The following is a 15,566-nucleotide window of genomic DNA, read 5'->3' on the forward strand; positions in this document are numbered from 1 at the left end:
ACCTCTTGTGATTTGAAAGTTACATTTCACCACTGTAGTTTCTAATTTCATTCTTTTTTATTAATAAATTATCAAGTCAATTAATAATTTTTAATAATGTTAAAAATATATTTCAATTAATAATTTAAATAATTTAATTATCGTATAAGAAAGCACTTATAAATTTTATTTTTTAATTAATTTTGTTAAATAAAAAATTCTAATAACAAGATATTTGTAATTTTTCAAACTATAAAAAATAATCAGTATTTTAAGCAAACCTCAAAAAGTGTATTTGTAATTTACTCTTTTTTTGTCCACCATTTGTTTGGCAACTATTAAAAAAATCACCTTATCTTTTTACCTTTTTTGTTTAGTAAATTTTTTTTATTGTGTCAAAAAGTTTTATTTTTTGAGTCCGTCTAGTCTAAAATGGTCTAAATCTTGTATAAAAAAAAATAATAATAATAATTTTAACTTTTTATGTGTATAATTTCACCCCATGAATGTTCCTAAACATACTCTGCAACATCATATGGCTCCAGTAGTATTACTAGTATCATTGACAAAAGTTAGGGTTCCCTTACGAATGCTCTAAAAGGTACATTATTAAACTCCCATAGCAAACTCTTATTACAAGAGCATAAGAGTGCAAAACAATCAAACAAATTCATTACAACTAACATCAATACAAAAACACTTATCCGAACCTCTGATCTGATTACTTCCAAAGGTAAAAATTAGGTTGATACCTCATTCTGGTGCACTGAGATCCCACTTTAACTTCCAATGTAGCCTAGCCGGTGAAGGATGATTGCTAAAATGAGCATAAATATAGCCAGAACCATACCAGGTTTCCCTAGTAGCCAATTTTTTGTCTTCTTCGCAACTTCCACTCCTCTCTGGAGCCTATCAGCCCACCGCATCTGGAACATCATTTATTTAAAAGAAGAAAGAAAAAAGGGGGTCATGCTCGGAATGCATAGAGCTTTAGCATATACTGTAGAATAAGGACATAACACCATAACAATAAGCTCAATCCAATACAAGCAGCCATCAAAATTGATCTTCAGGCTACATGCATAAATTTTTTGGTTCTAAGCCCTTGCGAATGTGCTCATTAAACATTATCAACGTCCCAATTCCCAACTCAAGACCTAGGGGAGCTCATGTTAACTATAATTTTTATGTGGATGGGAATTTGTTTATCTGTCTGAATAACTGGGCTGATCATATTGATCTCAGTTGGAAACAAGGCACGAGTAGGATTTGAGATTCTTTGGGAAAAGATATGTCAACCATTTGTTCCATCAGCATGAGCTGTGAGAATACATGATTAGTGGATTGCACTGGTTTGGTTAAAAGTGTTCTCATAATTGGTTACCCAAGACTCGGGCAGTAACTTTATGAGATCAGATCAGGAGATTTGGTGGGGTATATGAACACAGGAGGCAATCTATCAAGTGTGTGATAGAGAGACCTATTCTTCATAAGGCTGGGAACCCCCAAGGAGAGAGGACCATAAACCATTCAAAGAGCACAAGTTTTTGTTTTATTTTATTTTTGACATCTGAAAATAACTAATTAGGTAAATGCAAGCATATAACTGGATAGGAGATTATCAGATCAAGTCCTAAAGCTCTTTCATCTAAATAATAATGGATAAGAATTACCATGCAACATCACAACAACTCCAGAATGCTGTCCTATAGAAATACGACCCATAACAGTTCACAGCTTACCATCTGAAATGTTTTCAATGAAGCCAACAAGGCAAAATTTGAAGTTTCAGCAAGAGACTGAAAATTATGATCCCTGAGATTTGACTGAGGTTTTTTCTTTCCTTAAATCAAGGTTGGGTTGGAGATAAAAGTGAAAGAAGCTTGATTGTTTTTTAGAGTTCAAAATCATCTGTTTCTGTTTTCTGTTCTTTTTAAAAAAAAACGAAAGCACAATCTGCTGTTCTTTTCTGTGTTTTCCTATACTTTATTTGCTCGTGTTACTACAACTTCAGCCAGGGCTTCAAAGAAAGGTATTATGTGTAATTTCAAATATCAGAGACCTTAGGCAGAAAAGAAAATACGTAACAATTTTTGTATTTTTTTTTTTTGACCTTTTCCAGATAGCAATTTCAGCATAAAAGCAAACTTTAGAGGAAATTGTTCTTTCATGATTATGAATTAATCATTAGTATAAAGCAAAGAACATCATAAATGATCAATCACAAACAGAATTGAAATGAACAACAATCCAACACATGATGGCAATAATAGTTATGTGGGGTGAGATATGATTCTGGCAAAAATATTTATGATAAAAGAATAAACTTCAATAAATTCATATATGGATGAATGCATCAAACTTATCTCATGTAAAGTGAGACAACCCAAAGTCACTTTCGAAATGGAAATTAGAATATATTATCAATGATCAAAATTTTGCTGTTCCTCAGAATTTGACTAGATAATATTAACAAGCATGACAAGCAGTATATATAATTATCAAGTCACAAAGTAAAATTAGTGGAAGAAGAGTACCATTCTATCCAAGTCATCTGGTGACAAAGATGACATGGCTTGTTGAGCTTTTTCTGCATCCTCCCGAGAAAGCTTAAATCCAAATTGTTCACCCATGTTTGCCATCATTTCTGGGCTCATGTTTTTCATCATTGATGTGAACATCTGCCAATATGGAACCAATTAAAACTTAGAACCAATTAACACTTAGATAAGCAAATAAGGAGAAATTCACATTTTTTTTTTATCAAAGACAAGTTTACAAAACAATCACTTCACCACAGACCACATAACAAATGAAAGCACAATCCCATGATTTTAAATAGGGTTCATCGTGAAGCAAACACAGAGTCATCTCTAAAAGTCATAAGTAATGGAATCATCATTATAAGTCATAAGGGATGGAATAATCATTAGAAATCACAAGAAGTGGTTTAAATTCTGTAGTTTCTTGAATTCCTAACAATTGTGCTACAAAAATGGGCATAGCCTGAAATCCTATCTTTTGACTTTCTACTTATGTTTGATTGGGTGTTTTCCGCTTTTTCATGGGGGAAGACAAACAGGATCAAGAGATCCAGATGGAAAGCGGCCGCTTCTTCTAGTGATGTTAATATCATTCTCTCGTCCCGTAGTTCTTATTAGATCTTATAGTTACAAATGTAAACAGAAATAATAAGCAGTCAAACCACATACCTGCCGCATGGCCGGATCTTTCATTTGATTTTTCATTTGCTCTTGCAGATCAGCAGTTGGGTTGGGGAAGCTTGATTGAGGAGCACTTCTCGAACTTAAAAACCCATGAGAAGAACTACTTTCATCAGTATGGTCTCCCCTAAAACTTTCCCAGGAATCAACAGGTTTTGATCCAGTATCTGATCTAACTACATTAGAATGTAATGCTCCAGTCGTCGGCCCTGAATCTTTACCTTTCAAAGATGATGCCACTTCAAACATTTTCTGCATATCTTCTGGTGACATCTTACTCATCATATCACTTGCCATTTTGAGCATGTCAGGTGTCGCATCAGGGGGAACTGGCCCAGGTCTGAAGCTGTTCAATTCTGAATCTGAGGAACCCCTCATAAGAAGTGGGTTCTCTCCCTGGAAGGAAGAAGCCATTTGGAACATTCTTTGAAGTTCTTCAGGAGACATCTTGCTGATCATATTTGAGGCAGTCTTAATCATATCAGGAGATATCCCTTCAGGCTTTCCACCACTCATACTAGCCAGAGTTTCAGGATCGGCACGAGACATGAAGTTCTGAAAGGATCTATGAAATGCACCAAAAAATGTGGACAATCAGGATTGATAAAATTGCTCTATGATATAACTCAAGTATTGAACAGAATGCAATGACAAACTTAGCAAAAAAAAGAAGTGAACAGAATGCAATGACAAACTTGGCAAAAAAAAGAAGAGAACAGAATGCAAAGACGAACTTACTGCAGATCAATAAAGATGTTGCTAATTTTTTTCCATATTTAACCTTCCTAGAACATCTAAATTGGAAGAGTAATATGCTCTTACTATTATCGCTCCAGCTGTGGGCCCAGTTAGCTTGCATTACTACAAGAAGCTGTGTCGAATTGCAGGTATTCCGTGGTGGTACCATGAACCTCTAATCCCACAATAGACAATGGTGGAGACAGAATTTCATTCAGTTTTCACAAATGACAGTAAAAATAATAGTTTTAGGAAGCTGTCAAATCTGCAAACTTTTTGAAATTTTTTGATAACATAATACCCTGCCTAGCTTCAAGACTTCTTGGAATATGTCTTTCGCCCTAGCATTGATGTAATACCACTTCACTATATTGGTACTCTCCCTCACTCTGTGTGTTTGTTTTGCATACATATAAAATATTTGATCATTGAATTGTTACAAGAGAAAGACCAAAATTTTGTTATTCCACATTTGGCAAATCATACTCCATAATCAGCTATATTCACTTTGCATATTAGTTACAAGATTTCATAGAATGTCATTAGGACTGGCAAAATTCCACCGTTCCATTATCACTAAAATTAATGTTTAGATCATTAAGTGAAACATTTTGATCATATGAATAGCTGGATAAAATGCTCAGAGGTACAAATATGGAAATGCCCATGTGGATTAAACAATTAGCAACTTGGCCACTGCAGCAAGAAACAATCCGATACATGATATAATTAATGCAAAACAGTAGATATTATAATATGGAACACTTCCAGAGATAGGAGAGGTGAAAATTCCGAAGGCACAGGCGATAAACTTATCACAATTAAATCCATTAAATGAAAAGATTTCTTCTCAAGTCAATGTATAGAAACTTATTTACAAATCAGACAACTATACAGTCAAAAAGTCGTATTTTCCTATACACATCCCATCCTCGACTGTCATCGCGACTGCTGCCTCTCTCCTCCCTGTCACATCCCCCTCCCCTCCCTCACCCGCCGCAGCCACCATGGAACAATAAAAAGAAAAAATAGTGACAGTAAGCAAAGAACAAGTGTACTTTGCTTCAACAAAAAAATAATTTTTGAAGCCAATAACACTCTGTATCAGAAATTTGCGGGAAGTAGTAATCTCTCAGCTTGTGTACACTAGAACGATTAGACATACTATGAGGTACATGACCTCTTATTCTCAAATCTATTACAAACCCAAACCTAGTTCTATACATATATCAGCACCTTTATTGTGTTCTTTATGCATGTGGGTTGCAATGTTCAAGGAAGAGGGATGTGTGGCTGTGGTTGTGGGGATGAGGTGAGGGGCTGGCTTTGGGTTTGGGGCAATGGGGGAAGAGATGAGTATGGTAAAAAATGACCTTTTACCTATTTTTTTGACTGATCTGAAATAAGTTTTTATTCATAGACTAGAAGAAATATATTCTTTTAATGAACTTAATTGTGGTAAGTTTATCATTTATTGCCTTAAGTATAATAATCTCAAAAAAAAAAAAAAAAAAACGAGGAAAGAAAAGAAAGAGAAAGAGCTGTGCTCTTTCTTTTTTTTTCCCCAAAAATGCATTTTCTTTTGCTTTTTTCTCCTCTCTTTTTTAAACTTCGGCTCATGCTTGTGCATGCCTTTCAAAGAAGAACAACAGTCATAGTTACCACTAAAAATGCAAAACACAAGAATAAAAGAAGTAACACTAACAAATATAAGAAACGTTCAGACATATCCAGACCACGTAACTTATGTGACAAAACAAACGAAATGAAATATAACAGCATGGTAAAGAGATTTCAGACTCAAACATGCAAAAAGATTTTGAACAATTCTTTGATAGATGCAAACAAACCTGATTGCTTCTGGGTCATCTTTTAAAGCATGGACATAGTCTGAATTTGTTGAAGGGGCCTTGGTGTTTATCTCAGGTTGACTCTTAGAGTAGCCATTGGTTTCTTGTGGTTGTGACACAGAATATTCTTTAGTTGAACTTCCACAATTCTCTGAAGAAACAGTCTGCTCTTCTTCAGTTATTTCTTCAATAACCAATCCTATTAAACAAGAAAGGTAACAAGTCAAGAAAAGCAACAAGAAAAGAGACATGGATATTCTGCAGATCCCAAAATTTTGCTGTCCAGGGACGATCTTATAGGAAGGAAAAGCGAAATACCTCTTGATGTATTTCCACCACCTTCTCTCTCCAATCTTTCCCTGGCATCCCTGCATCCATTCACAGCCATTAGCAAAATATGACAAATGGAACACCTACTATCTCTTGACAGCACAATCAGCAGTCGCATTATAACACTGGACTGAACAAGAAAAGATGATTATTGTAAACACAGAATACAAATGAGAAACTTACATGTACAAAATAAGGAAATAATTGCAGATGATCGATCTGGATTTCCTAAATGTTATGGCACTAATCACAGTGGACACAAACAAAACCACACAACTTTTGTCCTGGAAAAGAAATGGCTTGATTTTCTTTCAAAAATAGAATAAATGGTAGGGATTATCAGAAACATATACTCAAGCAACATTTTGCATATGGCTCAAACAAAAGAGGCCCTGCCATTCAAGCAACATATGTATGGCATGGGTTGAAAAATCCTCAGACACCAACTACGATTTCCATACCTTAAGATGTCTGCAATGGTTTCATCCTCAGGAGAAACTTCATGTGCTTTACTCAAATCAGAGACCGCATCCTAGCATATTTCAAACAAGTGATTAGAAATACCAGCAAGCAGTCAGATAACTGCATAACAATATAAAGAAGCAGAGTTCTGCAACCACTGCAAAAAGTCATACAAGTTCATGGATACTCACTTCTAATTGTCCTAATTCTTTATAAGCTTGACCCCTCCGATAAAGAGCTTTGACATTCTTAGCATCACGTGCCAATACCTGCAATCATACAAACATGTAATTGATTCTTTTTCCTTATAAAAAGCAAACAGTTGTACTGATCTTCATGCATCCAACACTCAAAACATAAATGATAAACACCAAAATACTTTTTTGTTCTCCTATTGTATTTGTATACATACGAAATTCTTGCTCTACTGCAAGTTTTAACTTTAAAACAATTAAGTTGAGACATCCTGATCAGACAAAATTTGATCACATTCATACTGAAACCAGCAGAAAAATGACTTGCCAATACCTCGGTGCCTTCTTTTATGCACTCATCATACTGCGTTGTTTTCAAGTAACATGACATCATGTTAAGAGAGCAAGCCAATAAGATGGTTCTGCCTTTGGAGGTTGGAATGCTTTTCAGGTTCTTCTTTGCCTAAAAAATGTTTAAGAACAAAGAAAGAAGGGGGAAAACAGAAATAAGAATTCATTATTGCAAAACTTAAGGATGCACAGAGTAAACTGACACATGAAACATATAAATGGAAACAGACACAAACACTACACTTACAAGCAAATATTTCTGCAACGCATCATTATACTTGCCCTGGCTATGAAGCGCATTTCCCTGCCATTATGATTATGAATCAATAAACACATGAATGTATCACTTGAACAGACTCATTTAACATAACTATAGCAATGTGATTTCTGCACCTTAGCTGATCATATGTAAATGCATGATAAATTGCAATTGAAGATGGAGAAGGAGATTTGGGAGACACTGGATTTGGATGAGAACTTGTTGCTTTGTTTAAAATAAATAAATAAATCCAACTTCAAGAGTGAACAGTCTAGCACATTTACAATATATATATTTCAAGTTCTTGGTACACTAACTTCGTTAATATATATGTATATATATACTAGGTTAAAAAAAAAAAAAAGCCCCGTGCAAGGCACGGGTAAAATATTAAAATAAAAAATTTGTATGAAAATATATAAATTAATTAGATTATTTAAGTTGATTATTTCTGTACAACTTTTATGAGGGGCATAGACGACTTAATTTTTTATAAATTTTAGAAATTACAATTTAAATGAAGCATTTTTATATATTTTATACATTTTAATATTTTAATTTAAAACTTGTTTTTTGATTTGTAAGCAATATTAAATAAATAAATAAATTATTAAGTCAATTAACAATTTTTAATGATACGATTTTAGTGTTACTCACTTTTGTAGTAATGTTACATATTTTTTTATTAAAACATTTTCAAACCACAAAATCTATAACAATACCACAAAATACATAACATTATCATAAAAGCGTGTAACTTTTTATCTCAACCACAAATTATCATGACTCCTACCAAAAAAAATAGGTTATAGTTACAACAAAAATACGTAACACATCACAAAAATATGTAACAAAGTGCATATGGTGCACACCCTTCAAGCGGGTGCGTATCATAATGTTTCCCTTATATTTTTTTAAATGAAAAATGTTAAGATTCATAATTTTAGAATCATAAATTTACTTATAATAGTTGGGTAAGAAATGAAAAGTTGATACTTATCATATCACGTCATTGTAGGCCCAATTGTGAAATTTTTTTATGGATTTCAAACATTTTTATTTAAAATTTTGGTTTTATTTTTTGACTTGAAGGTAATGCTTGCTTTAATAGATTAAAAATAATAATTTCATTTCATTTTATTTAATTCAATGGCATTCCATGTTGTGCCTTCACCATACTGTGTGGTCCATTGGGCCCTTATCCTGAGTGTATTTTTTTTGTAAATAAATCATAGTCATATAACAAGCGATCCATTTTGTTAATAAATAAATCATCGAGTTAATTAATAATTTTTAATGATATAAGAAATATTTTTCAAATGCATAATTTTGATAATTTTATTGTTGCATATGAAAGTAGTTAGATTTTTTTATTCATTATTCTGTTAAATTAAAAAATTTAACAAGCGGTAGTTGCAATTTCTAATATTATGGGAGCAACTCATATTTTAAACAAACCTCAGGAGTATATTTGTAATTTAATTAAAATAAAATATTCATATTTCATAACTGACCAAGATTTTTTGCATAATTACGATAAAACCTTCATCTAAATTACAACCACCAATAGTGGTAAATATTACCAAAAGAGAAGGCAAAATGGAAAAATTAAAATACAAGTCACCATGAGTAAATAATACAAAGTAAAAGGGCAAATTGGGAAACTGAAAAAACACCCCATACTAAACCGCAACTGGCTCTTATTAGTATATAATTTTTTAACAACCAACTTTTCAATTTAATAAATTTATCATTTAGTTTTTAGTCTTTAATTTTCAGCATTCAACTTTCAGTTTTCAATTTTATATGGTATGTGATCTTATTTGTATGTTTTTTTATTTTGTCAAAAATTTAACCATGTCAAAGTTAAAAAAGAAATTATTTGACATATAGAATAACCAATTTTAAAAATGAAATATTACGTTCACCAATTAAAACAAGTTAAATGAATAAAGTTTGAACAAATTTTGAAATGTGTAAAAGTTTTCAAACCAAATTTGAATAGTTAAATGAAGAAAGTTTGAATAAATTTTGAAATTCGTAAAAGTTTTCAAACCAAACTTGAATAGTTAAAATGTTGGTAAAAGTTACAATTAAACCCTTTTTTTTATACGAATTTAAGAGTTTTAGTTATGAGTTCGCATTCTGTAAAGTAATTTTGGTTTTTTTTTATATGAATGGTATTTAATTGTACAAAAATTGAAGATATAGTAGTAAAAAGTTGAAAGTATAACAACCATACAAATAATCACTCTAACATCACTTTTAAAAAATAAATAAAGTAAAAAAAATCTCTCATTTTAAACTATTGGGCTAATAACAATGAATCAAAATTTCTTATATAATTTCCAAAAGCCCACCACCCCAATTATTTCACCAACCAAGCTAAAGGGCAAAATAAAAAATTCAAAGACAAACTAAGGGAAAAATAGGCAACCCAAGACAAACCTTCTCAACCAAAGCTACTAAAATTTCTTACATAATTTCCAAAAGGCCACCACCCAAATTGTTTCACCAACCAAGCTAAAGGGCAAAATAGGAATAAAAAAAGCAACCCACAAGCAGGAAAGTGATTCTTATATATATAGATATATATTTTGGGGTTCGGAAAGAAGACTAAATGAAAAGGTCTTCTAAGATGAGAAAAACGGAAATTGTAAATCCTGTAACACTAACTATACTATGGCAAATTTGAGTTACCTAACTGGTGAGCTTATATCTATCTCCTGTACTAGGAAGCACGGATACAGATACGGGGTACGGATACGATACGATACGGATACGGCGATACGACAAAATTTGAAAAATTAGGATACAGGTACGGCAGGAATACGTTTGTAAAAAATATTATTTTAACAATTTTTAGTAATGCAGTATGCATAAAAATAAAACCTAAAGCAAAAGTCAACTTGATAAAGAAGAAAGATTCCTATAAAACTAAGAGTCTTCAAGGTCAATAGTTTCAACTTGTTCCCCTTCATCAGTGAATATCACAAGACTTTAGCTAAAGCCAAAAAATTATTCTTAAATAAAAATTTCAGCAAATATACTTTTTTAAGTCATCAATGATAGCCTAGGAAGCACGGATACGGATATGGTGATATGGGGATGTGGATATGGCGATATGTCAAAACTTGAAAAAGTATGATACGGGTACAGCGCGGGGATACATTCGTAAAAAAAAAATTATAATTTTAAAAAAATTTATAATTTTAAAAAAATTTATAATTTATAATTTCAAACATTCATAAAACATTCAAAACTAAAAGCAAATGCAAATGCAAATGCAAATGCAAATTAAACATCATCCTTACATGCCAACATCAAAAAAAGAATGAGAGTAGAGAGAAGAAATGTGAGAGAGTGAGAAAGCGAGAGAGAAGTGAGAGAGACAACAAGGATACATTAATTTGACAAATTTTATTACTTTAACTCTCACTATATTCCTTTTATCAAAGAACTAAACAAAATATTATAAGTAATATGTAACTTCGAGTATCCGATACTTCAAAATTAAGTATCCGATACTTCAAAATTAATAAAAAATTAATTAAGAAGTATCCGATACTTTTAAGGAGTATCCGATACGTATCCGCGAGTATCCGAGGAGTATCGGTATCCGATAAGTATCCGATACGGATACGTCACCCTTTTTGAAGTATCCATGCTTCATAGCTCCTGTAACATTGCCATTTCTGAATTTGTCTAATATTCTCACAAAACTATGAATTGATATTAAATTAAAAATAGGACACTTATAAAATTTAAGTTAACTGCATGCTTCAATCAGGTAAGTTCATAACATCGTGCCTTAGCTTTTAAACTTCAGTTCCTTGTAAGCAATGCCTAGTGTTACTGGACTGTTAGACAATCTCTCCACCAGCATATAAAGAATAATTACAGGATTCTGTTTTGTTTTTGTGTTTTTCTAAGAATTTATGTGCTTAGGGGGAAAAAAATTTATACAAGTTCTGTATGAAATCTAAGTTTCCATACAAGTAAGCAAGCCCCCTCTTACATTGGCACACTAAGAAACAATCACTTCTAAGATGGTGCCATGTCACAGACATGTATACACCGACACCCATACTCATCACATTCTCTCCGAAATGTGTCAGACACATATCCAACATGTCCTATTATTCTTAAAAATTTTAGAACATGACACCTTTTGGCCACTTAGAGGATCCGTCGCTTTGAGAAATATCAAACACATAGCATGTTTTTAAAAGTAATTTGAAAGCCAATGATTAAAAAACTGTGAATTATACCTATTAATCCCTCCTCATTTAGGATTTTTAATTTTAGAAACTCTTAAGCTAAAAACATCCTACTTAAATTAGATAAAAAATTTGAGAATATATATTAAAGACTTTTTATTCACTTTTTTTTGGGTGCAATGGATGTTTTTTGGGTGCAACGACTTTTTATTCACACTTCGTCACCAATATAAAGAATGTGACAAATGATTTTTTGTTATTTTAGTACAATAAACCTAAATATATTTACTATTTTGTTCAGTGTCCTTATCTTGTTGTGCCTTAATTTTTTAAAATTACCTTTTCATTTTCTCTCGGTATATAGTTCGTACTCATGTTCCATGTCTGTGCTTCTTAGTTGGCACACTATACATCATCTTATGCGGCAAAAACCATTCCCCTACCCCAAAACCCATCGAAAAGGGAAAAATGCCGATGTTGATTACCATGGGGAGTTCATAAAGCTAAAAGGATGGAGAAATTTAATGAAACGGAACACATAAATTATTAAGAACAACAGAGCCCTAGTTAAGGAGACTAGACAATCAAAAATACGCATACAAGGAACAGTATCAGATGATGGTAGTTCTGGAGTACAATTTCTAGATCACAGGGATGATGGCATACCTGTTTCTTCAGCATCTCAGATGCATTTATTTCATAAGTGACTTGTGCATCAACTTGTGCACGCATTGCTGCTATCTCTTCAGGGCTTGCATTAGCCATCTTCTCACCAATCTCAACCATCTCCTCAGGACGAGTATACTTCAATTGTTCAGCAGCATTTCTCAAGTCTTCAGCCCTCATATTTTTCATGCTTTCTGAGGCCATCCTCATCAAATCAGGATTAGACATCATCTGCAATGTCAATAGTGTGCCATGACTATCAAAAACAAACACAATGCTATTTAAGCAAAACGATGGGTGGAAACAACAATTAATGTTACAAAAATAAAAGTTGGCAAAGTATAAACTTCACCTGGAGGCTAATTGTTTAAATATGAGAACTTGAGGAAACATCATTATGGCCAACATTCTAGATTCAATTCCCTCAAATACTTAAAATTTGCCTTAAAAAATTAAGAATATTTTAAGCGCATGACAGAGGTCTGATCACCATGTACAAGTAAATTCAAGCCGTAAGAACTAAAAAAACCAAAACAACTAAAGTTTGTACAGCTCAAAATTTTGACTTTCTGAATTGGATGATTAGAGTTGTGCCTATTCAAGTAGATTTGGTTCCCATCCACAACAGATTTCAATTTTAGAGAATGGATAATCAGAATAGTACTTATGTGGAAAATGATAATCACAAACTATCATATCAAAACAACAAATTAAGTCAAAAAGTTTAAAGTTTCATAATTTCAATCCAAACCCAATACCAATCAACCCAACAAAAGACTAACCAACCAATGCCCTATCATAAATAAAAAATTACAATGAACCAACGAACTAAAGACCAAAAACAAAAAAAGCAAAAAAATCAAAGAGAAATATTCTCATGATGATTCTGAAATATTTCAATGGGAAAATAAAACACTGAAAAAAGAAAAGGGGGCAATCTTCATCTGTTTCTTCCTTCAATCTGAAGTAATTTCATATTAAACACAAATAAAAACCAAACTGGTCATCAGAAAGAACCTATCTTCATCACATTTATGAGCTAAAAGACCACCAATATCTTGTATTAATAATAATTATGTTCAAATGCATATGGGTTTCCTCAAAACCTAAAGATAACAAGCTTAATTGAATGGAGCACACAAAGGAGGTCATCAGAAGAACGTATCTTCATCCAAATTACGCGCTAAAGGACCACCAATATCATGTATTCATAAGAATTACATTCAATTGCATTTGGGTTTTCTCAAAAAATGAAAATTACAAGAATAATTGAATAGAGTACACAAAGGAGATCATCAGAAGAGCCTATCTTCATCCAAATTATCAGCTAAAAACCTACCAATATCTTGTATTCATAACAATTACATTAAATAGCACGTGCTATCTCAAAAACCAGACATTGACAAGCACAAATCGAGTACACAAAGGAGGTCAAAAAAGGGGTGACCTGTTGCTGAATTCTGGCCAACTCAGCTGGCGACATGCGACTCATCTGTTCCTGAGCGACTCTCATCAATTCAGGATCCATCATCCCGTTGAACATTCTCGAAATCGAAACAGAAACCAATTCAATTATATGAAATCAAAAACTATTCCACTCGCGATCGATCTTCAATGTTTGGACGACGAATTAGGGTTTGGATTTCGACGAATGGAGAGAGATCAAACGACAATGAGGAGAATTTGAGAAGAGATTGGGGGTTTTAGACAACTGAGAACAATGGAGAGAGAGAGAGATCGATCGATCGAGAACATCTATATCTATATTTGAATGTTATATATATACAGGCGTATATGTATGCTCATTAGAGAAGGCTATTGCCAGAGCCATTTTGGAATTTTCCAGATCAACAATGATTCATCCCACTAAAAATATCACCACTAATAACACTAATGCATTAAAAAGTAAAAAAAAAAAAACACAACTCCAAGATCAAAACATCACATTATTAATGACGAGACCCACTGCCACCTAATTAGTGGGAGCACTAATTAGTGCTCCCAAGCATTTTTCTTTTCCAGATAGTGTACAATCAGTTACGAGAGAAAAGAAAAGAAAAGATTTTTGTGAAAAGAAATGAAATCTTAGACAACTAAGATTTTGGGAATTTACGAGAGAAGAAAAAAGAAAAAAGAAAAGATTAATTAAGTAATAAGAGAAAAAAAGGGAAATGAAATGATTGTGATTTCTTTTTTTTTTTTTTGGTTTAGATAAGAAAGAAATAAAAGAAATGAAATGATCGTGATTTCTCTCATTCTTGTTTGGTTAGGTTTCATTAAGAGAAAAGAAAAAATATTATTTTATGTTATATTACCAAAATAATTTTTTTATATTTTCAATTATTTTATTTCTTTTATTTTTATAGGAATAAAATTAGTATTATGAAAATAGTTGTTTCTTTTTTCTCCCAATCTCTCCACTTTTAGGAAGATTGAAAATGAGGCTTATAAGAGAAATGAGCTTTTCTCTATTTCTTTTAATTTCTCTCTACTTAAATTATTTAAACAAATAAGAACAATACATATCACTCAATTTCTTTTCTTTTCTCCCTAAATTACTCAATCCAAACATAACTTTAGGGCATTGAAGGAGTGATTTTTGCCGATCTGGGAATAGCTAAAAATGGTGTGACAATAGACAAAAGAGTATGGTGTTTGAATCGAAAGCATTGTTGTGTGTTTGGTCTCTATTAGTTAGTTGCAGAGGACAGAGGAAAGAGACCAGAAAGAAGAAGAGTTGACAAAGGAGACCCCCTTCCTTCCAAACTTGAACATGCGCCTGCTTCTTCGAAATTACGTATATGTCCTTGGTGGGTCTTTGACTATTAAATTGGCATTATTATTGTGCACCTATGGTCATGGATATAAAATTTTAAATTTTGGTTTTTATAGACAAAGTTTATTGGAGAATATTTTATAATTACTTGGATAAGGTAGTTGATATTTGTGTCGATAAAGTGAGTGTCGTTTTTTCGTTGCAATATATTAAACTACTAAGAATATTAATATCAGTCCTTTTATTATGATTTTGGGGTTATATTATAACAAATTAACTTTTCAAATCAATCCTTCATCATGCTAGCTATTACAAAACAAAATTTTCCATTGCTATAGTATCTCGCTTCATCAAGGGAGGTATTATTCACAGGTTATACAAACTTATATTATTTATCTTTAAGAGTGACTGAACATCCTGTTAGACGACTGTCTATTGTCCCATATATATATATATATATATATATATATAAGAATATGAAATACAATATTTACCGAGCATCATATTGGTCATCCGA

The 15,566-nt window shown here is 32.3% G+C and overlaps 1 protein-coding gene across 1 annotated transcript; it reads right to left on the reverse strand.

Annotated features, from left to right (window-relative positions):
- Positions 1 to 433: 433 nt before the first annotated feature.
- Positions 434 to 14,042, reverse strand: LOC145814280 (outer envelope protein 61-like). Its single transcript, XM_082910920.1, has 11 exons — positions 13,721 to 14,042; positions 12,274 to 12,504; positions 7,376 to 7,432; positions 7,112 to 7,240; positions 6,775 to 6,852; positions 6,583 to 6,653; positions 6,110 to 6,159; positions 5,792 to 5,990; positions 3,192 to 3,768; positions 2,517 to 2,660; positions 434 to 905 (listed from the first exon to the last, which is right to left on the reverse strand). Exons 1-11 carry the CDS (start codon positions 13,814 to 13,816, stop codon positions 759 to 761), a joined length of 1,779 nt encoding a protein of 592 aa, XP_082767046.1. The 5' UTR covers positions 13,817 to 14,042; the 3' UTR covers positions 434 to 758.
- Positions 14,043 to 15,566: the final 1,524 nt, after the last annotated feature.

Source organism: Camellia sinensis, unplaced genomic scaffold (genome assembly GCF_055761805.1).
Source record: "Camellia sinensis isolate YWXY unplaced genomic scaffold, ASM5576180v1 Unanchor1, whole genome shotgun sequence".
Lineage (NCBI taxonomy): Eukaryota > Viridiplantae > Streptophyta > Magnoliopsida > Ericales > Theaceae > Camellia > Camellia sinensis.

Bases quoted from the DNA above. Each gene is read 5' to 3' on its own strand.
- LOC145814280 (XM_082910920.1), bottom strand. From the start codon at position 13,816: ATGTTCAACGGGATGATGGATCCTGAATTGATGAGAGTCGCTCAGGAA. The intron at 6,654-6,774 runs GTGAGTATCCAT...GAAATATGCTAG, and splicing joins AAGAATTAGGACAATTAGAA to GATGCGGTCTCTGATTTGAG. The intron at 6,160-6,582 runs GTATGGAAATCG...GAATGGATGCAG, and splicing joins ACCATTGCAGACATCTTAAG to GGATGCCAGGGAAAGATTGG.